Source organism: Cryptomeria japonica, chromosome 5 (assembly GCF_030272615.1).
Source record: "Cryptomeria japonica chromosome 5, Sugi_1.0, whole genome shotgun sequence".
Classification (NCBI taxonomy): Eukaryota; Viridiplantae; Streptophyta; class Pinopsida; order Cupressales; family Cupressaceae; genus Cryptomeria; species Cryptomeria japonica.
This window is the reverse complement of record NC_081409.1, coordinates 332,650,821-332,678,148: the sequence shown is the minus strand read 5'-3', so window position 1 is coordinate 332,678,148 and position 27,328 is coordinate 332,650,821. Positions and strand designations below refer to the sequence as shown.

Here is a 27,328-nt window from a genome sequence, read left to right as displayed (position 1 = left end):
GGGAGATTTATTTGTAAATGGTAAACCTTATTCGACTTCATTTGTCAAGATCCATCTTTTCACCTACCTAAGTTGTGTTTAAGGAGGTGTTAGTGTAGATTTTACATTTTTCTTAATGGAATGTTATGTATTTTCATACAAGTATTAAGTTTAACTTGATTATTTGTAGTGAGTGGGTCATAATAAGGATAAATGGTATTTTCTATTCTTGTACCTTTTGGTTAGTTTTATGCTATTTTGGTCTTAATATCATTTACTATAATAGTTTCAATGTTTTTATTTCTTACACTAGATTTTGGATAACTTATGTTTAAGTTTTTAATCTAACAAATAGCCTAAATACCTTTAGAGAATTTTATTTTCAATAATAATATACATTGTCTTCCCCAAATTGAAATTATAAAACTTTTGAAATAAAACTAAATTAGTTTTTTATCTCGCTCCTTGATAAAACTACTCTTCTTCACTCTTAATTCTTTCACAATATTGTTTTCAACCTTTATTATTATTATTATAGAATGGTCTTATGTGATTGCTTACTTAAATATAACGCTTTACTTTTCGCAATATAGTTAATACTCTTTAATTTTTAACTAAGCACACAAGATAATTTGAAATATTTTCTTAAAATAGTATAATTGCTATAATTTAAGAATTATAATTAAGTCATTTATAAATTATTCCAATCATTGCTCAATGAAAAATAAATTAACACGTAATTTTTTCCCTCTTTATATATATATATATATATATATATATATATATATATATAGAGAGAGAGAGAGAGAGAGAGAGAGAGAGAGAGAGAGAGAGAGAGAGAGAGAGAGAGAGCTTGAAATTAAGGTAATTGATTTTTTTATTTTTTTTATTGAAACAATGCAATTACAATTTAATAAGCTACCAGTAGGTAGCTGAAGTAAGAAAGGATAGTACAATATACACTAGTCAAAGAATGACCGAAAGAGAGGTATAATTCATCTCATAACTTGCAAAATTCTTTGATATTGATCAAGGGCATACAAAATCTGAAAGCGAGTAATATGCTCTTTGATTTGTTGAAGCTTGTTCATGGCATCCACATTCTTTTTGCACAAAGCCTGGGATTGCGAGAAAAGAGAAGCCACCTGAAGAAATATGTCAGAGTAAAGCCATAGAATAGCAGTTGTCTGATAACAATTACTAGAGAGCATAACATTACATCCCATCTTCCAAATATTTTTTAAAATGACTTGTCTAATAAAATCAACCACATATTATTATGCATACCATAACCAAACATAGCCTCCTTCCATTTTAGACCATGACCAAAAATGGTTGAAAAATGTGTAAAAATAGCAGACCATTTTTTTTAGCATGAGTGTAGTCCTAAAAGATATGTTTCATTATTTCACCACAAAGACAAAATGGACAAGTCGTTGGTTGAACCAAGATGCATTTCAATCTATCCCCTATAGGTAGCTTGCAATGTAAAATTTTCCAAGCCAACACTTGAATATCAAAATTAGTCTTTGACTTCCAAATTTGTGCACTCATTTTTTACCAAAACTTGCTACTAAATCTGCACTTCCATTTAAGGTTTAAACAAGGTGTATGAGATCAATGAGGTAACATCTGCCTATAAACTTCTTTTAGATGAAGGAATTTAAAATTATTATGGCCCAACCATTTCCTATCTTTTAAAAAATTGCAATCCCTAGGAGTACAAATTTTCATTGAAAGCTTAATGGGGACTAATGACTACACAAAATTCAAAAAATGTTTATAATTGTTACTCAACGCATATTTATTTTTGATGATCTACCAAGATGCCTAGTAAAACATTTGAAAATCTCAAATGTCTTTGAATTTTTGAATCCCCTTCTTGAACATATGATAATACTATTTAGGAAAGATGAGAGCTAATATTTTGTTATGATAGGTGACAAGTTTATTCCACCAAATTGACATTGAACCAAAATTAAAACCATATTGCAAGGAAGTACTATTCCACTTCAAGAATTGGAAATATATGTTGCCAAGCCTTCCAAATAGACTGAAGAGGGAAGGAAGTTTTAATTTTGAAAAAGGGAGACATGAGGATTTTGTCAGACCAATTTACATCTTGCAACTTCCTTTTGACTGAAGCTTCAAGGATGCGATGACGAACTAGAATTTTCCAAGGTTCATCGCACTACTAGCAGCTCTTATATTTCGTTTAGCGACAAGACATAGCCCTTGAGTTTTTGGATCCAAGACACCAAAACCTCCTTTATGTCTCGGTTGAATCCAATGAGACCTAGAAGAAGCAACATATCCACCACTACCACCCCACTTGGACCAAAGGAATAGTCCAATTAATTTAACCAACCCTTCGTAACCTTTTTTAGAAGGCATCCAACAGGAAGAATAATAGATGTGGGTGGAGATGAGAATTTTATTAGCAACTTGGATCTTGTCGGCTAATGATAAGAATTTATCACTCGAATTAAATAACTTATTTTTAAGTCTTTCTAAGAACCAATCCCACATTTAAGAAAGAGAGACCTCAGGACCAAACGGAATGCCGAGGTATCTAGTGATCTTCCCATGCTTAACTTGCCTCCATTCCCTAGGAATCCAATGAGGAATAGTATCATTATAGACCATAAGAAACGCAGTCTTATTATGTGCTAATTGAGAACCAGAAGCAAAACAATACATATTAAGAATTCCTAAAATGTTGTTCAGTTCCTCTTTAGAATTTTGTAGAAATAACATTCTATGATCAACAAAATGCAAGTTAATAACAACCTTATTATGAGGAATAGAGATTCCTTCAATAAGATTCATCTGATTAGCTTTCTGAATAAGGTATCTAGGGGCATCAGTTGTAAGCACATATAGGAATGGAGATAAGGGACATCCTTGCTTTATGAATCATTGCAACTCAAAGGATTCTGACATAGTTTGATTAATAACAAGATGAGCATTGACATCTCTAAAAAGCATTTGAACATGATTTTGAATTTTTGGCCCAAAGCCCAGCCAAAGAAGCATTTTTAGAATGAAGCTCCATTGAATTCTATCATAAGCTTTATCAAGATCGAGCTTAACCAACAAAGCATCTTGGCCTTAATGTTGATCCCATTCAATGGTTTCCTAGGCTAACATTAAATTTTCAAGAATATATGTTTTCCCTTCATAAACCCTATTTGTTTAGATCTGACAATGCTTTGTACAACAAGTCTAATTCCAATAACCCATGCCTTGGTAATAATCTTATAGGAAGTATTTAAAAGACTAATTGGATGCCAACCAACAATAGTATTTTCATTTTTTCCCTTAGGAATAAATTTGATTAGGCCTTTGTTAATGCTCAGTCCTAAGGTTCCTTTTTGGAAAGCTTCTAAGAAAACCATATAAAAATCATCCTTGATATGGTTCCACATTATTTCATAGAATTTAGCAATTCATCCAAGGACAGAGTATAATCCAAAAAATGACTATATCCAGGATCAATCTTAGAAGGGATACAATCCTTAATACCTCCATCTAAGATTTGTTGAATGTCAACCCAATTGCTCTCTTCCTTGAACAATTGTGCATAATCTTATTTGAACAACATTATAATTTCATTAGAGTTTGAGTATGATTACAAAATTCTCTCTTTTCTATCTTTATAGTTAAGATAATTGAAAAATAACTTGGATGTGTTTATGGTGAAAATGGATAACAATAATAACAATATTGAAAGGCTAAATGAATCCAACCACTAAACCCTAGCCTAACAATCAACAAAGATCCACCATAACATATGAAGATTACCTAAGACAATGCAAAATAAAACAAAATCACAAAGATTATACCATCACATGTCCAATAGGGTTTTGATCTCCATTCTTCCTATCTCCATTGATCTTGCTTGATATATTTGCTCTCAGATTTTTGTATGCACAAGAGCTCAACAAAGAACGGAATGTGGTTGCAAGTAGGATCGTAGTGTAGCAAGTTGCATGAAAGATCATTAGCATGAGTGATTAGGGTTTGATAATGAAGAAGGCATCTCCTTAAATAGAAGACACAATATGAAATGGAGGGATAAGATTGAGAGGTGTAAAAAGAGAGGTCGGCTAGGATTAGAGGGTAGGTAAAGGAAATAATAAAATAATGAAAGGGGTAGGTAGTGTATGAATTAAGAGATGAATGACATGTGTCATGGGTAGAAAAAGCTAATGAATTAATTAAATAAATAAAGATTTATTTAATAAATAGAAGAAGTAGGATAATTAAATAAATAAAAATATTTATTTAATTTAGGAAAAGGATAATTTAAATAAATAAATGTATTTATTTAAATGAGAAATAAGGCTAGAAGAGGATAAATGAATTAATTAAATAAATAAAGATTTATTTAATTAATAGAAGAATTAGGCTTAGATAATTAAATAAATAAAATATTTATTTAATTAGACATGACAATTTTAGGTGTCTACAGGATGAACTTTATTTCCTTCTTTGATCTATTAAAGCCTAGCTATAATTTTACCTCCTTGGCCTTTATAATGATCCAACTTGCAAAGATGAGATTTTGTAACAACAATAGTAGTTTGGATGTTTTCATTCTTAGGATCAATAATTAGTTGTTTCCTTGCAAGTTTTAGCTTCCCCTGAAGGGATTTTTCTCTCTGTACACGTTTCCAAGCCATTCTCTTGCCAAATGATCAAAGGAAGTCAATACATTGAGAAATAGCAACACACCACCATTCAATCCAAGACTCTGGACTTCTTGTGGTTTGGGAATGGAATTCCAAATTCCAACTAAGGTTGAAACACAATTAGAATTTTTAAGATGGGAAATATTAAAAGTTTGTAAGGAAGCTACAAAGGAGAGGATGGATTGTGAGTAACAAAGATGGAACAAATGATGGGGAAATGATCAAACAAAGTGGTAGAATAATCCACTTGCACATAAGTACTAGTAGGATTTTCAATAAGACAAATATTAAGAAATACATAGAATCTATCTAATCTGCTCAATTCCCTATCATTTCCAGGTCTACAATTGGACCATGTAAACCAATTATTGGTGTGGCTAGAAAATTTATTATGCAAAGGATCAATCACTCCAACTGCATTGCAACAATAGATTCATCTTTCAAACTCATTATTTCTAAGCTTGAAATAGTTAAATCAGTTGCAATCCTCATGATGCTCAAGCATGTTGAAATCTCCTCCCAACACCCAATCAACAGTGGGAAGACTATTGGAGATCCCATCCCAAAGAGAATCTCTTTCTTTTGCATTATTAGGAGCATACATAGAGCAAAACACAATTGGTTACCCATTGATAAATACAAGAACCCACACACAATTATGCAAAGGATCTTCGCCTTTATCAATAATATGTTTGGAAATCCAAGGAGATAGCCCAATAACAACACCTCCACTACCCTCATTATGAGAGGTATGAAAGAAAACTGCTTCTTTCCAAATATTGAAAAGAGTGACATCTAAACACTCCTTGAAGGAACAAAATGTTACCAATCTTCCATTTAACTAGAGTATCCTTAACTTTAAATTTCCTTTGAGGCTGGGAAAGCCCTCTTACGTTCCACGATAAGACCTTGCAATTCATGATGAATTGGGTAAGGTGTTTTCATCCTCTTGTGACAAGACATCAAAGCTATTCGAGAGCGAAACAACTTGTTCCTTATTCAAGCACTCGTTTGCTCTTACTTTTGGAGATTGAGATCTTTGTCTTGAGTTAGGATAAGGGGAAGCAGAAGACCTTTTCCCACTCCCACAAGCTAAAGGAGAATTGGACCTTTGCTTAGAATTAGATGAACGTGATAAGGACAAATTGCTAGGAGAATTTAATAAACCTTGAGACTGAGTGGGAGATGGTTCATGAGTTGAGGGTTGGGGTCTAGAGGAAGGAGAAGAGGGTTCCTTCCTCTTCCTAACCATTCTCCATTAATCTGTCATAATGACATCTTTGTAGGAGGAAGAACCAGATAAGGGAACCATAGAAGAATAGATTGGATCAAAAGAAGAGGAAATAGTGTTGGAATGAATGGGAAGGAAAGAATGGGCTTTAGGAGTCGAAAGGGAAGAGGGGATGAACTTAGAGATAGATTAGACATGAACTCAAGTGAGGAATTAAATGAAAGAAACCTATTCTTTCGGATAGGACAATCGCGAATAAAGTGGCCTTCTTGTCAATAGAAGAAACATGCATTTGGTTTGTTCAAATATACTATTGGTTGATCTAGTTCAAACCTAGGACCAAACAATTTGATCTTTTCTAGCAAAGGATTATTCAAATCCACTTCTACACAAACTCTCAAATGGACACGTAGGCTAGAGAATTTATTTGAACTTTGTTTGCACCAGATTACTTTGCCAAGTTTTGCTACTATGTTTTTTACGAAAGGTCTAAAGACCGGGTTTAAAAAGGGCGATTCCAGCCACATAGGATAACATGAGTGAGAAGGCCCTTCAAGGTGGAAGTCAAAGGTCCGGGCCTACAAATAACATACTTGTCCACATATCACCCATCTACCATATTGTAATACTGCTTGAGAATGCTCTGTAGATTTGAACATAGAAGAAATATAACCTTTTCCCAATGCCTGATGGTTTCAATCTCCCACCCCCTATTTTCCTAGTTGATTTTGGCCCATTTACAAAAGTCTACTTCAGGTGGGATTCCTCTCAAAAAAAATAGAATAACAGTTCTAACTTGTTTTTCAACTATAAAATTGTCGACTTCATCAAATAATTGAAACTCTATGAATTTACCTTGTTCCTCTTTAGCAAAGACTTGATTTGTTTCCTCCCTTCCCTCATTCATATCAGAGACTTCATCATTCGCATCTATTTTGCCATTCATTTCTCCTTCCATGTCTTGAACCCCATCCATGGCTGCTAAATCACTGCTAAGATTCAAATGTAGGTTTTTTTGTGCTGACCTAACTTCCTATTTCAATCTCATTGAAGAATGAACCCTTTCAGAGCCCTTTCCTATTTTCTTTTTGGAGCCAAATAAATAGATTTTGAAGCGGGAACAACAGATCCTAGAGCCTTCTCTTTCATGTACTTTGTGCAACATATCATTAACAAAAGAATTAATTGATCCTACCAAGATCTTAGAGCCTTCCCTTTCCTGTGCTTTGTGCGACATCTCATTAATGAAAGAATTAATTGGTCCTACCTTGATAGGACCTAAGAAAAGAACAAAATAAAGTATGTCCACAAATGAAGTGGACTCCAAGCTACACTTTATTTCGGTCTTTTTCCACCACCTAACCTCAATTAACTTAATTTTGAGCGCAAGAGTATCATCTTTACAGCCCATAGGGATACACGTGTCAAACAATAAGACAGATGAGGTCAATCGGAGAAGACACTTTTTATTTGAACATTCAAACTCACTCATTTCCAAGGCAGTTATGAGTTGGAAGAAATATTAATATTATTATTAATACGTTAAAAGAACAGAAGAATGAAGGCCAAAGGTTATGTCGTCTTCTTCTTAACATAATAAAAGCGGGCCCCACCCTCCCATAGCCGCCGTCCTATCAGAATATGCGCATATCTCTCTTTATTTTAGTCTTCAACAATCATTCAACTTTATTATCTCGTCTAACAACGTAAAACGCACGGAAAATTAAGGTTTCATCAATGTTCTAATTTCAGCGGGGGGAAGAATTTTAAAAAATTAAGAATATTTTAATTGAAAAGAAGAAAAGAAAATTAAAGCATACTGTGTAGCAGAATATAACAGTTTTTGGAATTGGCTCTAATGGACTCTCTGATGTTGGGAATGTACAGTGTTTTCAAAGTACCCAACTTACACAAAACGTAAACATTTTATTTACTTTGCTTTTGTCAATGGAGGGTTTTTAACTCCAAATTACTTTTTGTTTGTATTCCAGATTACCTCCAAGTAAGATCTGGAGACTCTGAACTCATGATCCACATACAATTTCTTAGGAACAATACTTTATTTCCAAAAAATCAAGCTTCTTTTCATTGAAAACTGAAAAAGAAAACAAAAGAAGATACCATTTTAAAGACACATGGACAAAGATCAAACAGAGGGAATAAAAGAAGGCCACATCTTCAATGAAGGATCTGGAACTGCAATTTAAGAGTAATGAAAGATCTGGAACTGATAAATCAAATTGGTATATACTATTATAAAATTTACATTCTCCAATGGAGGCTTTTAAAAAATCGAACTCCAATTTCCTAATTGCTTGAATTCCACATTATGTCCAAGTAAGATCTGCAGGCTGTAAATTCCTGATCCACATAAAATCCCTGATTGAAGTCAGGCTCATGTTCTTTACTACTGATACTGGGTTTACTAAAATGCCTGTATTCATTCGTAATTGTATTGAAAATATCTACTGAAAACATGTGAATTTTCACTTTCGGGCTCATCTTATCTCGAACATATGCAAACGCCAGTTGATCCCGAGGATTGAAAACTTGTATTTCATTGAAAACCAGACATGAAAACAGATTCGCTGGAAGGTTGTTCTTTCTCAATATCAATGCTGTATCGCCCACATCTGCAAGACATGATCGTAAATCAGTTACATTTCATAGCCATACCAATAATAAGGCTATAAAAATTTGCACAGGATTTATAATATACCTGCAACATATGGAAGCTTTTTTCTACTCCATGGCTGTAAGCCATCGACACAGTAATTTTCCATCTGCTGTCTGACGCCCTCTTTATTCCATTTTCTCCATCTCACTGTAAAAATGGCTTCTTCCATTGTGTGGATATTGTAAGCATGTCTTGACAGAGCCATATCAGCCTTCTGTTTGATCAGAAGATTCTCCAAAATCAGCAGCGGATCCACAGTCAGCTGTATTTTGGCATCTGTCCAAATAGTGTACATACAGTTGGGAAAAAGCCTGTGCGGAAGGTATTTTGGTATCAAACCACTCATAACATATTCCTTGTATGGCAGCTCCTCCATCAAAACAATGCGCCATAGTCCTATTTTATGAAACTTGTCAGGTTCGATCCCCTGACCTGCAAGCTTTTCAAGAGTTACATTGTCCACAAACATGAAAAAGCACACATTTTCTGCGCTAATTTTCCTCACTCGCTTTGGCTGTCTGAGCCTGTCATAGCCTCCGAATATAGCAGAAATTACCACCAATCCTCTACAGTTATCCATGGCTTCTTTGTCTCCATCGCTCACTAGGAAACCGGGAGAATTGTAATTTGCAAAACCACATGGCAATGCCATTTCATCAGAGATCTCAAAATACCGCTTCCTGTTTTGTAAATCAAGATCGCCTCCAAAGCTCATTCGAATTGAAGAAGATCCAGGCTTGTCTTCTTCTATCTTCAGAAATTTCAAGGTGGAATTCTGAATCAAATCAGCTTTCTCAATTTGCCGAAGAACTTCTGAGGCTGACATTAAGGGCACAACACGATCTTAGCTGAAATTCAAATCCAAAACTGTGAAATTTAAGGTTCAATTCAAAAAATATTGAATCACCTGAAGTATGGGAATACAAATCACATGATTTGTTCACCAATAAGGTAGCTTTCCTTAGTAAGTACTTTTCTGCCCCGTATTGTGGAGGATACATAAACAGCGGCCATTGAACCTCTGAATCAACCTCAATTCCAGAATTCTCATTACAGATCTGACTGCTAAACTTTGGAATAAGGGTAAGGAAACTGTCCAGGAGGTGGTCAAGGCTGGATTTTGTTGTGGTAAGATGTGTATAATTCTTTGTACCTGACAAGACCAGGCATGGAATAAAGATTATGGAAATGAACAAGACCATCAATACTATGAATTTCATGGTGTCCATTTTGTGCAGAAGCAGTTTCTGCAACATTGTAATGTGTGTAAGAAATTGTCACAGCTTTGTCCAGTTGGAACAACTTTTTTCGCCGTTAACGGTCGATCGGTATCACGGCCAGCAGTTATTTAATGCTGACATGGCAACAGTGAATCCGTCTATCTTCTGTGAGCACATTAACTTTCTTCCTGCACCGTTATTTATTTATAATTTTTAATGAATGGAGGACTTTATATCATTTGTTCTGGCTGAAAGTATAGGTCTACGGTATTTTATATCATTAGTTCTGGTCTAAAATTAAGGACTCAAAGATATAGAGGACAATGTTTTAACCTCATTTATTTTTATGGTGCTGGGATTTTGCATTTAATAAGATCTTATTTTTGGTGGACCTATTGATAATCATTAAATTTCACCAACAGCCAGAGGACCTCCTTTTTTTTAATATTTGATAGCCTTTTTTTTTTTAAAGAATTCTATGATCTTCACTTTATTTTTTACTTATTATTTTTAAAGAGATTTGAATCTTAGTTTATGTGACAAGCAAAAAAACATATTATCACTTTCATCAATTATGTATTAAGTGATTTAACTTAATATATTTTCTTTAAATTTTTAATATTTATTTCATTTACTTATATTTTTTGTATTTTTGTTTTCTCTATAAATATTTTCACATTTATTTAGTATTTTCATTTTGAAGATATATCTAGTTAATCCATTTTTACCATGAAATTTTCTATAATTTTTAAATAAGATGGTGTACACTTTTTTAAACATCATTTCATTTATAAAAAGTATTGATTAATGTGTATTATTATTGTCTATAATAATAGTTGAATAGTTTTTTATTCAAGTTTTATTTCAATATAATTTTGCAATAAAATTAATGAGATACTTTGTTTAATATAAAAATTAAGTGTGTCATAAGCATGATCAAATAATTCATACTTCTTATAAGTTATCATAGTTATTCATGATTTTAAAACTAATTATTAAGTATGTTTAATAAATTTTGTAGGGAAAAATGAGGATTTATTTATATCTTGAAATGATCAAAGAGTAGAATATTTGTAGCCTCAAAAAATTTGGAAGATAGAATAAATGTGTATTATATAAAAAGGGAATTTAAATATAAACATAAAATTTCTAATATATGATCTTTGTAATTACATCGTGTATATATATATATAATTAGTATCTTTTAATTTAAGATTAGTTGAAGAAAATATTAAAATAAATTCAAACTAGAAGATGAATACAATAATTAACTTTTTACCTTCTATTTATATCCTATTTTTATTTTCACCTTCTATTAAAATTTATTCACTTATAACAACTCTTAAAATAATAAATAAAGTTATTTTATGTTTTTAAAAAATCTAAGATATTCACTAATTCAATTTCATGAGTTGCTAAATATTTACCACACAAGATGTATTACTTAAACACATATATAAGTGTGGGTTGAGAATTTGGTTATCAATAGTCTTGTTTTAATTAAAAACATAGCTTATGAACTTTTATGCCTATACAAAAATTTATCTCTAGATGGATGAATGTAACTAGCATAAGACTATGTTTCCCTTAATTTAATGTTATCATTTTACATTCCATAAAGTATGTATAGATAATGTAGACACCTATTTATGTCAACTTAATTAAATGAATTTTATATTTATTTAACTATGATTCGTCCAACTATTAATTAAATACACATTTAATTAATCCTTTCTCCTTTTCCAACTATTAATTAAATTAATATTTAATTAATTCATCTTAACCCTCTTCTCCTACTAATTAAATAAATTATTTAGTTTATTTAATTTAATTCACTTTACCATATTCTAACAATTAATTAACCAAATAAAGCATACTTGTTTAATTAACCCCCCTTTCACATTTAAATAAATTAACATTTATTTAAATCCCATCTCTCACATTTAAATAAATAAATATTTATTTAAATTCCTAAATCCCTCACTCACTTGCACTTTCTATAAAATGCAAGTTGTGAGTTAAACCTCCTTATAATCATGTCTAAACCCCTATTATTAGCCTGATCACCCTTTAATGGTTTGCACATTCGTAAACCAAAGGTTAACTCAAAACCCATCAACTCAAACTTTTAAATGGCTTCCTTTAAAGTCTTTAAACCTTTAATGGTTTCATTCTAGAGTCTTCAAGCCTTTAATGGATTCCTTTAAAGTCTTCAAGCCTTTAATGGTTTCTTCTAGAGTCTTCTTAAGCCTTTAATGGCTTCCTTCAAAGTCTTTAAGCCTTTAATGGTTTCATTCTAGATTCTTCAAGCCTTTAATGGATTCCTTTAAAGTCTTCAAGCCTTTAATGGTTTCCTTCTAGAGCCTTCTTAAGCCATTAATGGCTTCCTTCAAAGTCTTCAAGCCTTTAATGGTTTCATACTAGAGTCTTCTCAAGTCTTTAATGGCTCCCTTTAAAGTCTTTAAGCCTTTAATGGTTTTCTTCTAGAGTCTTCTTAAGCCTTTAATGACTTCCTTCAAAGTCCTCTTAAACCTTTAATGGTTTCCTTCAAGTCTTCAAACATTTAATGCTTTGTCTCCCTTTCCTCTCAACCCTTCCCTTGTTGACACTTGTCAACATGTGATTGGCTTGATGGAGAGCACATGGATTGAGGAGATCAACAGTTCCTTAATCAATCATAACCCTTCCTCAATCAAATCAATATCAACTCTTCATTTGCCCATTTTCCCTATAAATAGAGCTCATTCCTTCATTATTGAGGGTCACACACTCAAGAGTTTTCCATGCATTGTTACTTTTCTTAGAATTTTGAAGGCTTTGTAGGAAGGATTTGTATTATGTTTTATCTCTTCCACTAGTTGGAATTGTTATTTCACATTAATACTCCATTCACATCTTCAAGCATTCAACACTTCACATAGTCAACCATCTCCCATCCTCCATTTGACATCCATTGTGCTAGTGCTCAAGTTGAGGGCATACTTCACATAGTAGTAGGATCCTAGAGAGGAGGAGGAAAAGGAAGAGCCATGGCATAAGGAGCCTCATGGGGAAGTAATTTATTTTATTTATTTATTTCCTAATTAGCTTCTTGTGTTAATCTTCCTTGATAATGCTTTGGTGGATTTGTTTGCATGTTTTTCTTATGGTCGAAAGCTCTTACTAACATGAATTCCGATTATTTTATGCTAACCTCCATTTTTACAGTGTTTTAGATAGATAGATAGATAGATAGATAGATAGATAGGTGGATGGATTTAGTAGTCCAAAAAAATTATTTTATGTATTTGAACCATCCTCTTATTCTCAAATATAGAGGTTCACATGCACTACCTTTAAGAGCTTATATATGGATAGGTCATTGATGTCTTCTACTACTTGACTTTTAAGACTTCTAAGAAAATTGTTGAGATTTTCATCAAAAAAAAATTATAGAAATAAATTTTTCATTTATAAGATTTGTAGGGGTACAAGAGGCTATTTTTATGTGGGGCTATGTGGTCCTATGGACTCATTTTTCTCTCTATTTATGGGGGAGGGACAATGTGGGGGATTTCAATCTTTCATTTTGGGAGGCTTATTATTTTGGAGAGATGTATTTGTAAATTATTATCTTATTAGGTTTCATTTGTCAAGACCCATATTTTCACCTACTTAAATTGTGCTTAAGGAGGTGTTAGTGTAATTTTTTAATTTTTCTTAATAGAATGTTATGTATTTTCCTACATATTAAGTTTAACTTGATTATTTGTAGTAATTGGGTTATAATTAGAGCATCTATGGTGTTTTCCATGCTTGTAATTCTTGCCTTTGGTTTGTCTCTCTTGTTTCCTATTTATGTATTCATAACATTGTGAATTTTCATAATACCATTTTTAAAAAATTAATGGTATCTTTTTTGTGGAAATTAAACCCAATATGCATTTAATAATAATATACATTACCATTCCTCAAATTGAAATTATGAAACTCTTGATTTAAAGCTAAATTAATTTTGTATCTAGCTTTTTGATAGAACTACTCTTTTTCACTGTTAACTCCTTAAAAATTTTATTTTCAATTCTTTTTTATGATTATTATAGAGTGGCCTTATGTGATTGTTTTTTATTAAGGGAAAACAAGTTTTGAAGGGACCTGAAACCCTATACAAAATAGTTTTTGGAAGGACATGAAACCCGAACCTTAAGATAAACCTGAAAGTCCACCCAACAATATAGTACATAAGTGAGACATGACAAAACCATACAAAAGATGGGGGATAGCGCAAGAAGGACCCCCAAAAAGAAACAACAGGCTGCAAAAACCAAAAACCAGCAAGCAGCCCCAACCCAACCAAGATCAAGGATTTGATCTACACTTGTGGGGGAGAAGGGTCAGATCAAAAGAGGACTAGGACGATTTAGATTTCTTACTTTTAACAGTAATCCATCCCTCCTCAACCCTAGCAGCAGTCCTTTACTAAGAAGACGAGTCCAAAATAGAGGACCTCCCACCACCAGGAGGAATAGAGGTAGCATCCTGAGAGGCAGGGACAACAGAAATCTGAGAATCAGAAGGACCAGACAAAGATCCAGCAGCAATCTGGGAAGCGAGAAGGTCAACCACCATTGAAGAGCATCCAACATCCTTTAATCGATCAGCTAAGATGCCACCACCACAAGACAGGGGCAACAACCAGAGGTGCATTACCTGCACCATCATCGGCCTGAGGAACCCGAGCAACCACCTGGGAGAAGCTTTTCTTTCGAATAAAGTAGTGTTCAAAAGAGGCACCCTTCCACCAAGAAACACATCTTTTTTTCTTTTTATCTGACTCACACTATTCAGCGACATGCCCATTCTGGAAGCAATTTCAACATCTGAAAGGGATACCCTCAAAATCGAGCGGTTGAACCCAAGATCCCAAAGAAGAGTCAATCTTTATCTCTATAAACGAATTGAAACTATATAAAGTTTTGAAATAATGTTTGTCTAGCTAGCAACAATTAAAATTATTTCCACATCCTATCTAGGTAGCAACAATTAAATTTATTTCTTTCATTCTTTTGCTGGTTGCACTCAATTTTTGTTAACCCTTATTATTCAATTACTTTTCAACCTAAAACTATGAATTTCTTTTAGATTTTTATTTTTATTTTTTAAAAGTTAAGATGTATGATTTTTAAGTTTCTAAATTACAAAAAATATTATTTACTTCAATTTTATCCACTATCTAAATTATTTTTGTAGGCAAATTCTAATTCTTAGATACATTAAGATACTATTTAATATGTTTTGTTTTTTTTCAATTTTATTTTACACATCCAATAAATAAATACTTTGAATCTGTATCTAAATCTTTTAAAGTTTTATATAAACAAATAAACATATATATAATTTAATAATATTATTTTAGTTATCTTAGTGGAATTTAATAATATAAAAGTTTGATAATAAAATAATGTTATTAATAATATAGTACTAATTTTTATAATAATAAATTAATAAATAACAACATAATAATAATAAATACATGAAATTTTATATAATAATATTACATTATAATTATAAAAATATTAATAATAATATAATGATTAAAATATAATAATATAAGAATCATATTTATCTAACAATTTGTTGAAGATTATTTGAATTTTTAGTCTAATTTTATTTACATTAAATATATTTAAAATTTGATTTTTTTTTTTATTAATTAAATATCATTTTAAAAATAATTTTTTGTTAAACATGATTTTCAAAACTTCACATAGTTTCAATTCATTTATATTATTTTACCTCAAAATAAATTATTACTGAATGGATAATTAAATTCCTTATTTAGATTCTAATACACTTGGCACTTGTGGTTTAAATGTTTTTTTAACTTCACTATTCAAATTCATATTTTAATATTATTAATTTTTTCTACTTCATAATTGTTTGCAATATTTTGTTTGCAAATTACTATTAGGCAGTGGCACTTGGTTTTCATTAAACAATGATGCTCAATTCTAATTTTTAAATTGTAGCATGGTTAATGGTGCTACCGAGGTTCAAATATCCTTTGGATTGTATTGTGACCTCATACTCCCTAATCAAAAGAATAATTTACATTATTACAAAAAATAAAACATTATACATAGATAAACAATCACATAAGGCCCATACATGATAACTTTTTAAAAATAAAAATAAAAATCTAAAAATAATTCATAGTTTTAATTGGTTGAAAAGTAATTGAACAATAAAGGTTAACAAAAATTGAGTGCAACCAGTAAAAGAATGAAATAAATAATTTTAATTGTTGCTACGTAGATAAGATGTGGAACTTCATTAGAGAATAAAAGTGGGCCCCGCCCTCCCAATGGAGCGTGTTAGTGACTAACTCATCCCCAATGCCGCTGTCATATCAGAATTTAAAAAAACTGAAAAATCTTTTCATAAAAAAGTAGAAAAGAAAATTAAAGAATACGTAATATATAATAATAATAATAATAATAATAATTTTAGGAATCGGCTCTCATGTTGGGAATGTGCAGCGCTTTCAACGGCACCCAACTTATACAAAATGTTAAACATTTGATTTATTTACTTTTGTCAATGGAGAATTCTAAACTCTAAATTACATAATATTTGTATTCCACATTATCTCCAACTAAGATCTACAGGCTGTAAATTCCTGATAATTGTATTGAAAATATTTAGTGGGAACATGTGAATTTTAACTTTTGGGCTCATACCCAAAAGCCAACCGATCCCCAGGATTGAAAACTTGTATTTTACTGAATTAAACCATGCATGAAAAGTTGAATTTCATTTTCTGCAGAGACAACATTATTACCTAGATAATTGCGTTATTTCAAGACAAAAAGTAAGCATTTAGGCTCATATTTACGTGCCAAGATATTGTATTGATTATTGATTACGTAGATCCAGATCTCTTTGCATTTGATATAGGGATTTCAAAAATTTTACTTTTGCTGAAAAGCTTGTACAACAACTGTTTAAGCACGCATGCTGTACATAGGTTCCTCTGTATGTTCGTAAAAGTGCAAGCCTAATAGATTTACCCAAATAAGCATAATATTAAAAGTTTTTCATAGGTTGTGTTGGTTTATAAGACAAAATTCAAGTCATAGTGAATGGATTTTATTTTATTTTTTCAATTGAAGAGATTTAATAGTTTATTCTTATAAATTATGTGGATGATTAATTTTTACAACTAATAGTCAATAGTGATCAATTGGTTTGTCCATTGATTGAAGTTAAATTTATGATAAAGAGGTGTATATTTGTTCTAGTAATTTGCTTTAGAAGAAACAACTGGTTTCATATAAACAATAGGAGAGGACTCAATAGTTGTGCACCTTAATTTCTCACTTCTCTTGATTTTTTCAAATCACTCTCAATTTTTTAGAGCAGCTTATTTGGCAAGTCCCTTGCTTATAACTAAGGTTTCAGGGTCAATCATCAAATATGATGGCACATCAGAATGCTTTTGGTGTCCAAAACAACCAAAAATAAATAAATAAATAAAATATGGATAATCATCATAGCAATAACAACTTTAAAGTCACAACTATTGGTGCAATGTTAAAAAAATTAGACATCAAATCAACGAGTATGGATACTAAATCAACTACTACTATCACAACAATTGAGATGCGTTCAACTACTAGATCCTCTCCCCTATAACATACCATTTAAAAGATTAGATGGAATTAAAAGGTGTAGTCACATAAATCTGTCTAGCTTAATTAAATAAATATTCGCTATTTATTTGATTAAAAATCCACTAGCCATCAATTAATTAAATTAATATTTAATTAATTCATCCCCAAACATTCTTCTATTAATTAAATAAATTATTCAATTTATTTTAATTAATTCATTAAACCAAATACAAATCAATTAAATAAATAAAATCTATTTATTTAATTAAATCCTCCTATTCCTCTTTTAAATAAATTAAATAAAACATTTATTTAAATCATTATCCCCCACCCCACTTGCATTTTCCTGCAAATGCAACTTGCACACATTTATTGGAATATATGAATTTTTATTTTAAATAAAATTCTATTTTTCCTCACCTACCAAATCCACTTGCAAAATCTAATCCCCTTCTAGATTCTTCTAACCCCTTCCTAATTAGCCTAATCCATCCTCTAAACTTTGTCATATCCTTAAGCAAAGGTAAGTCACTTCTCAAAACCTCAAAGTCTTTGATAACCATTAAAGGCTTCAAGTCTTCAACCACTAAATGGCTCAAAGTCTTTGATAACCTTTAAAGGCTTTCAACCTTCAACCACTTAATCCTCAAAGTCTCCAATAACCATTAATGGTTAATTCAAACCCTCCCACATGGTTAAAACATTTGTTTTGACTCAACCTCTATCCAACCCAAGGGTCTCATCAGGCCATTAATGCTTTGACCATGATTATCTCTTAAACATTTGCACAAAGGTTTATCCTTGGATTAACTCTTAATCCAGTGGGTAAGCTTAACTTAGACTTGACCCTTAGCCTCTAGATAACTATGAGGTCTTCTCAGGCATTCAATACCTCCAACCCCTTCTTTCAACCCAATCTTATGTTGACACTTGTCACCATTTCATTGGTGCCAATTGTGCACATGGATCCCCAACTTTCAAACTCAACCCTTGATTGAATCTTTCAATCTCAACCATCCATTGCTCCATTTTTCCTATAAATAGAGCCCATTTCTTCATAATCCAGATCCTGAAAACTTGTATGCATTTAAGCTATAGTCATTTTTAGAGAGCATTTTAGCATAATCATCTAATATCTTATTGTTTTGGTTAAAATATATCAGTTTAGCATCAATAGCATAGCATTAGCTTTTTATTTCACATTTAAAGCTCAATACTACAATCTCAATCCTCCATAAGCATCCATAGTGCAAAACGCTGCTGAGAGCTACACTATTTTGGAACTTGGAGAGGAGAGGAACAAGGGAGAAGAAGCCAAGAGCATGTTAGGAGGCATTTGGAGATGCCTCATCGTATTTATCTTCCTAGTTAGACATTCTATCATGCTTTTGGTATCTCTTTTGATATGCTTGTGTAGGAAAGTGTTTGGTTTATGATTTCTAACACTAACAACTTGGTTTTTTTCTTCTTATTTGTGTTGTGTTATCATTGACTAACCTGATCCTTTTTGCAGTGAGGTATCATTTATTTAATATTATGTAGAAGTCTTGTTATTTCAAAATTATATATAAATTTATTTTATTTTTATGATAAAGTGGCTGCATTCTAATTGGTTGAGATTTTTATGACTATTCATCTATGCTCATAATGACCATATGTTCGACTGATAAATTGTATGTAGTGGCCGGTTAATAATGTTTATGTTTTGTTCTTCGTCTTTTGTTATCGTCTGCTCCTTTTTGTACTCTACTGAGCCTCAGAGCCTAAAGCAATTTGGATTAAATTTCAATCAGAAAAATACATCTATTAGCAAAATTATAGTTTGTATGATTCAAAGCATCAATAATAAAATTGTTATTCCCGGTATATTAAGACATTTGTAAAGAGTCGATATTATATATGGAGAAAGACAAACTTTTCTGTCAACATGGTGTCTTCTTATATTAAAGCTGTCAAGAAAAATAAAAGTAATACTGTCACAGCATGTGATTTGTATCATCACATTCACGTATGTCTTGATTGCTAACAGAGACATCTAAGAATTTTCATTGAATCCCATTGTATTTTAAGTAATGTTTATATCTTTATAAGGGGGGCGTTGCACTCTTTCTGGGATGTCACAATTTAATGGTCATTTATTTTAGTAGGTATCATATTTATATAATAATGATGATCATAATAATGAAGTATCAAAAGTTTTTAGGGAGTTATTATCTTAATATTATTATAGGGGAAGCCTACCAGTAGTCGTTTAAGCTAACTTCGCGTATCAATAGATTTTAAACGGTATATTGGATTTTGACGAATTTTTTTTTTGTATCTATTTGGCTTCTAGTAGTAATGATGCACGTTGTGGGAACCCTTATGTATGCAAGGGTCAAAAAGTACACTTTTCAAAGTGTTGCTCGATACCTATTTAAAGATGCTCCAATAACTGTGGACTTAAAATCACCAATACTTATGCATAAATGCTTCCGTAGTTGTGTGCCATGGGTATCAATAAAAATGCACAAATGGCCAATTATGGCTCAGAAAAGTTAAAAAATGAGCAGCTATTGATACATGTGTAATTTATTAATGAGCTTTTAGTTATTTGTGCAAGGAGTGAACGGTTATATTAAGACATTACCAATATTATCATTCATTGTATATAAGTGAAATTTCATAATGGTGAAACATCAGAATTTCTTTAGACATCATCCATCCTAAGTCTTATTGAATCTAAGTGATGGCAATGCTCATGAAAATTATACACTTGAAATTTCCATAACTAAACCTTTTTTTTTTAAATAATCTATAGATTATCAAAGAAATCCATATGCTATTTTGACGTGGATTTTCAAAGACATTGAAAAAAAATATAACTATTATACTTGAAGTTTATGGATTCAACTGTGTATATTTTGTTAGCATCAACATTTCAGATCACACTCCATGATCCATCATCAAGATGAGAGAGAGCAAATGAGAGAAAATGGACAAATTGTGGAACAGATAGCTTAAAAAGGAGAGGGTAGATGAGATGCACAACTACCTAGGACAAGAAAGGACAAGATGGATATATATATGTATGTAGTTGTGCATCTCATCTACCCTCTCCTTTTTAAGCTATCTAGTCTACAATTTATCCATTTACTCTCATTTACTCTCTCTCATCTTGATGATGGATCATGGAGTGTGATCTGAAACGTTGATGCTAACAAAATATACACAGATGAATCAAGAAACTTCAAGCATAATACATCATGAACTGTAGATAATTAATATCTTTTGAATAAAACTATTTTAATAGTTAACTAATCAAAATATAGCAACAAGATAGTAAATAAAATCTCCCAAGATATATCTTTCTTATCTCTTCAAATTCACATTTAACTTTAGAGACATTCATATCAATTTGAGTTTTTTTTTCTTGCAAATACCTTTTCTAATCTCTAGCATAAAAGGAAGTCATATTTGAACTAAGAATTTGACACTAGTGAGCATAAGACAAGAAGACACCCTTAGTAAATTTTAATAGGAAAAGATCTAGGTCTAACTCCATTATTAGGACAACTTACATTTAACCCAAAAAGTATGCTAGACTTCTCTCACAACTAATGCCTATCCCGATCTAATGGCACTTAGGCCTCACATCCTCCTCAAACTTACACCAAAAATCTCTTTGTTGACTTTCATTTTGTTACATGTCATTTTTGAGTCCTCTAGACTATGATGTATTTTGCTATACATTTTGATTACGATATTTAAAACTTTAATTATGTATTTGATATCGTGTAAATTGATATTCATACAAATTGGATATAATAAAGATAAAAATGAATGATATACATTATGTTTTAAATTATCTATTCTAATATATATAAATAATGAATGTGAATATAAACAAATAAAGTGAATATTGATTGAAATGAGAATTATAAACCATATTCTCCTCGAATTTTGTTAAACTTTTTTTTTTAATGCTCGTGACTATTAAAAAAAATTGTATTGATTTTCAACCATGCTTTTTAATTTCCATACACACAATGATTCCTTAAACTAAAGGAAACAAAGATGCAACTCATGAAAAATGGTTTGGTTTATAGTACGTGAGATCTAAGGATTTTCAATATTTTTTAATTTATCACACAATATAACTTCATTCTTGAGTCCTTTTACTAAAAGCCCTTACTTCTTATCAATATACCAACGTGAACTTTGTAAATAAAATTAACCCGAATCTTATTTTGTAGCATCAGCAGCTATTTAAATCGAAATTATATGCCAACCCATATGTATCCCATCAGTGCTATTATTTTGGTGTTTTAACACAACTTTTATAAAATCCTTACTTGTGATAACTGCAAACCCACAAGAGCAAATCTCCATGCCGTAAGTTTATCTATGTTTAAATTAGCATTAAATTTGTATGTTCGATAAATATTTAGTTGTTAAGAAATAACGTAATATTATATTATTGTGAGTTTGTAATTGTGCTCATCTAAAAGGAGGGACAAAATAAAAGTGGTCGAACAACCTACTTAGATTTAGTATAAGAACTTTGTGGAGTTGTTTTAAGAGTTAGATAACTCATCTTATATGTTTGTGATATATTATTGAACAAGAATAGTGAAATGGAAGCAAAATATTATTAGTATACATTTTTTAAGCTGCCCAAATATCTATTATTTTTAGACTGGTTTTAACTTCTCACCATGCCTGTTGCATCTTCAAAATTGAAATGCCCATATTCAATATTTAATACAAATAGTCAAAGTTTCACCATAAAACTTTAGCAACATGAAAAACGGAATTTTTCTAAATCAGCAAACAGCTGTCCTAACTCCCTTCTATGACTTATAAACTTGCTCATCCCACCTACTTGAATTCCACGGCATATGGATTTTTAATGGTTCTGATAGTAAATGGTCTGAAAAAGATCCAAGCATCCCTGGCCCTTGAGGAAAAGTATGCAATGTAAGCAGACCATGATACCAAATATAGTATAATAAGCCAACCATATATGCATGACACCATGTTTCAAGACTCCCTAATGACGACAAAACTGGCTATGCAGCCATATAAACCGTCAGATATATAAGAGGCGCATCTCCCAATGCACTTTTTTATACAAGTATTTATGACGATTTATATGACTGCATAGCCACTTCCAATGACGACTGAGGAGAATTCATAAAGGGTACATGGTGCATTACGTAAAATATAATCCTCATCACATACCCGGTATGAATTCTCATCACCTAAGGTATGTACCCGTACATAACAGCAATCATTCATTCCTCTCTCTTGATGATATATCAGCATACACATCCATATAAATGATGATTTACAGCTAAAATTATAATTTTTCCTTTGATACAATATAGTCATTAATGCCATGTCCATACATATTTATTTCCACTCCATAATCTACCAAAAATATTAATAATTCTGCTTAACTTCCCTAACACATGCAGACTCCATCAAATCAGTTTCCTTTCTCACTCTTGAAATTACAAAATTCGTTCCTGTAGAGACTCTTCCTAAGTTTGGGATATGCGTTCAACAGTCTAACAATATATATGGTAAAGCTTATTTTTCATTTGAAGCATGACTTGCTTCCATCCATTTCCAGAACCGTTCACTGTGAAAACAGAGTAATTCTTGTATATATTTCATTTACTTAACATGAGCATTTTCGCTCTGTTCTGGTAAGAGGTAAGACCCTACATGTTAAAAATGATAGGATGACCACTATGCGAAGGTTATCTTATCTTAGGAAAATAATGTTCATTCAGAAACACTCTTTGTACTCTTGTAATGTAATGGTTAGTAGGCCATTGAGATAGTTACTGAAGCCGTTAGGATTAATACAGATGATTCAAAAATAACTTGGAACTAATTTCTGGCAAACAGAGTTAGGTTGACTGTGGATTTAGTTTTGAAGCAAGATAAGATAACATTAAGCATTAGTGCATGTTACTTCTGCATTCAACTGTGTAATACTTGTTTTCAAATCATTATGGACTGTGAAAATCTTAAGTGTTTTACATTAAGCATGTCAGTTTTCAATAGGGCAAGGAAATTTGCAATGTGCTTGAAAAGCATATTTTTAAGCTTGAGACCTTTTACCCCATTCATATTAGATCACTGAATCTATTTAGGGCATGAATTTAACAAGGTAATTCTTCTAACTATATTATTTTGTTCACCTCTTAAATTCTTAATGAACCTAGGAACAATTTCTTCATATTCGTAATCAAACATCTGTTAGTTGCTTCGCTTAACATAGTAGCACAGTTCTTTTCACTGTTCTTTGTTAACTCTTGAATCTTCTCGATGGTTCAACAGCACTTCCTAAGTTTCTTTTCTCAAAAGAAGCTAATTGTTTATTCAGTAGAATAACATTGGTATGAACAACTAAATTTGCTAGTGATGCTGTCCTGCTAGTTTCAGCTATGGTATGCTTTTCACAGTCATCTGTCACATATAATGTTATAAAGGATTCCCGGATTCCCACTTACTTTAAGTCAATGAAAGTGAAACTCTTCAAACAGCCAAAAAGATACACTCTACGAAAAATAAAATGAGCATATATATATCAGGTGGAGTACAAACTACTTTGAAAGAAACCATTGGACACATTTAGCCTTGTCTAGTAATGATATTCCCAAATCGTCATTAACGTTAAGAATAAGACTGTCTACTACTGCATCCAAGGCATCAGAGCAGAGACTCAATCCGAAATTTAAAGCCAAATGCAATTCACTTGCTTCTCTGGCTTTCAAAGGATTATCTTCAATCTGCTTTTTGACAGTGTCTACACAAACTACACCTTCCTCTATCTTTTGAAGGCACATGTATACAAGAGTATTGCAAATTTCATCTTGATGAAGTTTCTTCTCCCCAGAATACTCGCTGAAGAAAATGTATAGAGCCTGATCAACCTTTTGTAGTTTTCCCTTCCTGAGAATTATGGACAGGATAAAATTACTAAACTAGTAAAAAATCATCACATGGAAGAGATCAAATTTGCAGTATTTTATAAGTCATCAATTCCATTTGAAATCCAAATTAATCATGAAATACTTAAATTTTGAATTTCAAATGCAGATTAACAGCTGACACATATTTTATTGAATTTAGCCAGTATTTACAGGATCTTGATTTTCAATGCACTCATATTCTTGAAACTCATGCATATGCCAAAGAAATCCTAGTCAGATAAAGGCCAAGCTGGATGATTGACTCATGAATATCAACTAAGGGTAGAAAAGCTCACAATGAACAGTAAACTGGAAATCTATATAAATGTCGTTCAATCATTTTACTCAATAAGCACTCTGTTTCCTCAGAGAAACAGTTGTAGAGGAGAAGACGCCCTGCAAATATCAGAAGCACCAAATCAATTCATATAAAACCGAGCCATATCATGTCAAGATATATTGCCCTAATTACAGATGAACTGATCTTACCACAACCAATAACAGACACAAGTTGAAGGGCAGGTGTCGGAGCATACAAAAAGGGGAATATAAAATGGAAGACTGTTTGCAAACTAATGCTTGAATGGTGAAGAAAGATCAAGTCCATCAGAGATGCAAGTACATATTCACGTGTCAAGAAATCCTCATAGTAAAGAGTGACCTCAAAGATAGGAAGAAGTTTGGAAAATATGATTCTGGAATTGAAGCCGCAGGCACATGCCAGTTTTATTGCCAACAGTCTAGTCTCTGTGTTCTGAGATTGCATCCCATTTTGAAGATAAAATGCCAGTCTACTATTTACCAAGCCTCCCTCTCCTTCATCTCCTCCCTCCTCTTCTATTTTCTCTGTCATATACTAGAAGTCACCAAACACAAAGATTTGTCAATTTTGGTTGAAAACAAAACCCTATGTCAAACGTTTCTTCAATGAAATAACTTCAGGATATTACTTTTATTCTATAACATTAATATTGCGCAAAATCGCAGAAGGCTACATTATGCTACGAATGGTAATTCAAATTGTTTGAATGTGCAGAACGAAATTATATCAAATATATAAATATGCATAAAATCGCAGAAAACTATGTTCTACTATTTCTGAAATTACAGACGTGATTGCAATTGTAGTTTCATTTCAAGCCTGTGCCGTTCATATTTCCTTTACCCTAAACCCTACGCCATATACGGTCAAGTTTTTAAGTTTCTAAGCCCCACGACATTTATGTCTTCGTTTTAAACCCTAAACTTTAAGGTTTATGCGACGACCCTTTGTGGCTCTAGTTTCTATTAATCCGCTGCGCCCTACTGGTTAGCTACAGACCAAATCCTAAACTCATGTCCTTTAATTTTCCACTGTAGTTAGAAAATCCTTAACATCCGCGAATCAAATGCCATGCAATTTCTAAAAAGAGTAAATTCAAAGAATAAATTTATCTTGTCTTTCAAAGTATTTTCAATTTGCACACTAAAACCTGCATCAATTTACACTAAATTTAAAATGTGAATAATAACATACTAAATGCAAAATGACAATTTTAGGTATCGTCTAATATAATGTTAGATACTGAAATCGTATAAATTGGTAAATTCATTGTAAATCCTACAACCTTTGCAGCTAATTTCAATTTAAATTCGGTCATTTATGGTTCGTTTTAAACCCTGAACCTAAATTAGGGTTTACGCATCAAACCCTAATATTCCGAGTCCATTCTATCAGTTTGTATGTTAATTCCAAAACTCGCGATATCTTAGCTTCCGTTCTAAACTTCAAAATCCGGACATTGTGATTTCAAATATCAAAATTTAACACTAAAACTGGCATCGAATTCCAAAAACCGAAAATTCGAAGTGATATACCTGCCGTTCACACTATGAAATCAAATTTAAGCCCAATCAACTGTACGAATTCTAACATTTTGAATAAGAATATGTAATTTTTTATTTATTTTTTCTTTCTACTTTTTTAGTAAATGATATATACGTAAATTCGAATGCAATACACTAAAACTTGAATTAAATGGCGTTTTATTTCAAAATCGAAATCCTTGAAAACAACTGCGGCCAGTAATAAAAGTACCTGCAAAAGAATATCCTCTTCAAATATAGCGCTGCAGATTCGCTCCTCCACAACATAAATCATATTCTCATTGCATCCCTTCTGAAACCCCAAACCCTGATTTGCTTCGCAAAGGGCATGAAAATTACAATCAACAATTTGTTTGGCATAGTCGACCAAACCCTGGGCCTCCTTAACAGTATTTGCGTTAGTCGCATGACGCAGCAGACGACGGCAAAGCTGCTTTCTCGTATCGAATGGCAAGACAAATCCATCGGCTTTAAGGGAATCAATAATGCCGCTTAAAGCCCTCAAATCTTTGCATTCTGACAAAAAATTGAAACGTTCCAGTAGAGGAAGAATCTGCTGCTCGACTGCATTAAAATTGGGATTCACGGTTTTTTGCTTTGTAAGAATGTGTTGGATGTATACAAGTAATAGCAGCCAGAATTCAGAATCCCCCATGAAATTATTTCCTTCTACCTTCGCAAGACATAATATTTAGCAAAATGTTTTCAACAGGCAATGTCACGTCAAATTGCTATTAAAGCAAACGAGCTACATCACAATATTCAAACTGGAATTTTTTTGGCTCCAACTCAAATGTACAGAGACATTTTTGGCGTTTGAAGAAGTACGTAGTGTTTTTTCTCAAAATCAAATAAGCCTATGTGCAAAATACAAAATACTCATAAGTTCTTATTTTTGGGTTGTTATATTAAAGAAAATTAAATATACGTCCATAGGAAACTAAAACTTAATTTTAAATGAATTTTAATATTAGTATACTTATATTTAAAAAATATATGTAAAATATGCCTAGAGATATCTTATAATAGAAAATATCTTTT

At 31.9% G+C, this 27,328-nt stretch overlaps 2 protein-coding genes across 2 annotated transcripts; both read right to left on the bottom strand.

The window, feature by feature from the left end:
• Nucleotides 1-8,114: 8,114 nt before the first annotated feature.
• LOC131063113 (alkaline ceramidase TOD1) lies at nucleotides 8,115-9,978 on the bottom strand. Its single transcript, XM_057996882.2, has 3 exons — nucleotides 9,489-9,978; nucleotides 8,624-9,400; nucleotides 8,115-8,537 (listed from the first exon to the last, which is right to left on the bottom strand). Exons 1-3 carry the CDS (start codon nucleotides 9,835-9,837, stop codon nucleotides 8,212-8,214), a joined length of 1,452 nt encoding a protein of 483 aa, XP_057852865.2. The 5' UTR covers nucleotides 9,838-9,978; the 3' UTR covers nucleotides 8,115-8,211.
• A 14,023-nt stretch (nucleotides 9,979-24,001) lies between these two features.
• On the bottom strand, nucleotides 24,002-27,124 carry LOC131062014 (uncharacterized). The gene is made up of 4 exons (XM_057995871.2): nucleotides 26,499-27,124; nucleotides 24,911-25,277; nucleotides 24,718-24,817; nucleotides 24,002-24,401 (listed from the first exon to the last, which is right to left on the bottom strand). The coding sequence occupies exons 1-4, from the start codon at nucleotides 26,940-26,942 to the stop codon at nucleotides 24,053-24,055; spliced, it is 1,260 nt and encodes a 419-aa protein (XP_057851854.1). The 5' UTR covers nucleotides 26,943-27,124; the 3' UTR covers nucleotides 24,002-24,052.
• Nucleotides 27,125-27,328: the final 204 nt, after the last annotated feature.

Bases quoted from the DNA above. Each gene is read 5' to 3' on its own strand.
- LOC131063113 (XM_057996882.2), bottom strand. From the start codon at position 9,837: ATGTTGCAGAAACTGCTTCTGCACAAAATGGACACCATGAAATTCATA. The intron at 9,401-9,488 runs GTGATTCAATAT...CCTTAATGTCAG, and splicing joins TTTGTATTCCCATACTTCAG to CCTCAGAAGTTCTTCGGCAA. The intron at 8,538-8,623 runs GTATATTATAAA...CATGTCTTGCAG, and splicing joins AAAGCTTCCATATGTTGCAG to ATGTGGGCGATACAGCATTG.
- LOC131062014 (XM_057995871.2), bottom strand. From the start codon at position 26,942: ATGGGGGATTCTGAATTCTGGCTGCTATTACTTGTATACATCCAACAC. The intron at 25,278-26,498 runs GTACTTTTATTA...GGTGACTTCTAG, and splicing joins AAGAGGATATTCTTTTGCAG to TATATGACAGAGAAAATAGA. The intron at 24,818-24,910 runs GTAAGATCAGTT...TGATATTTGCAG, and splicing joins TGTGTCTGTTATTGGTTGTG to GGCGTCTTCTCCTCTACAAC.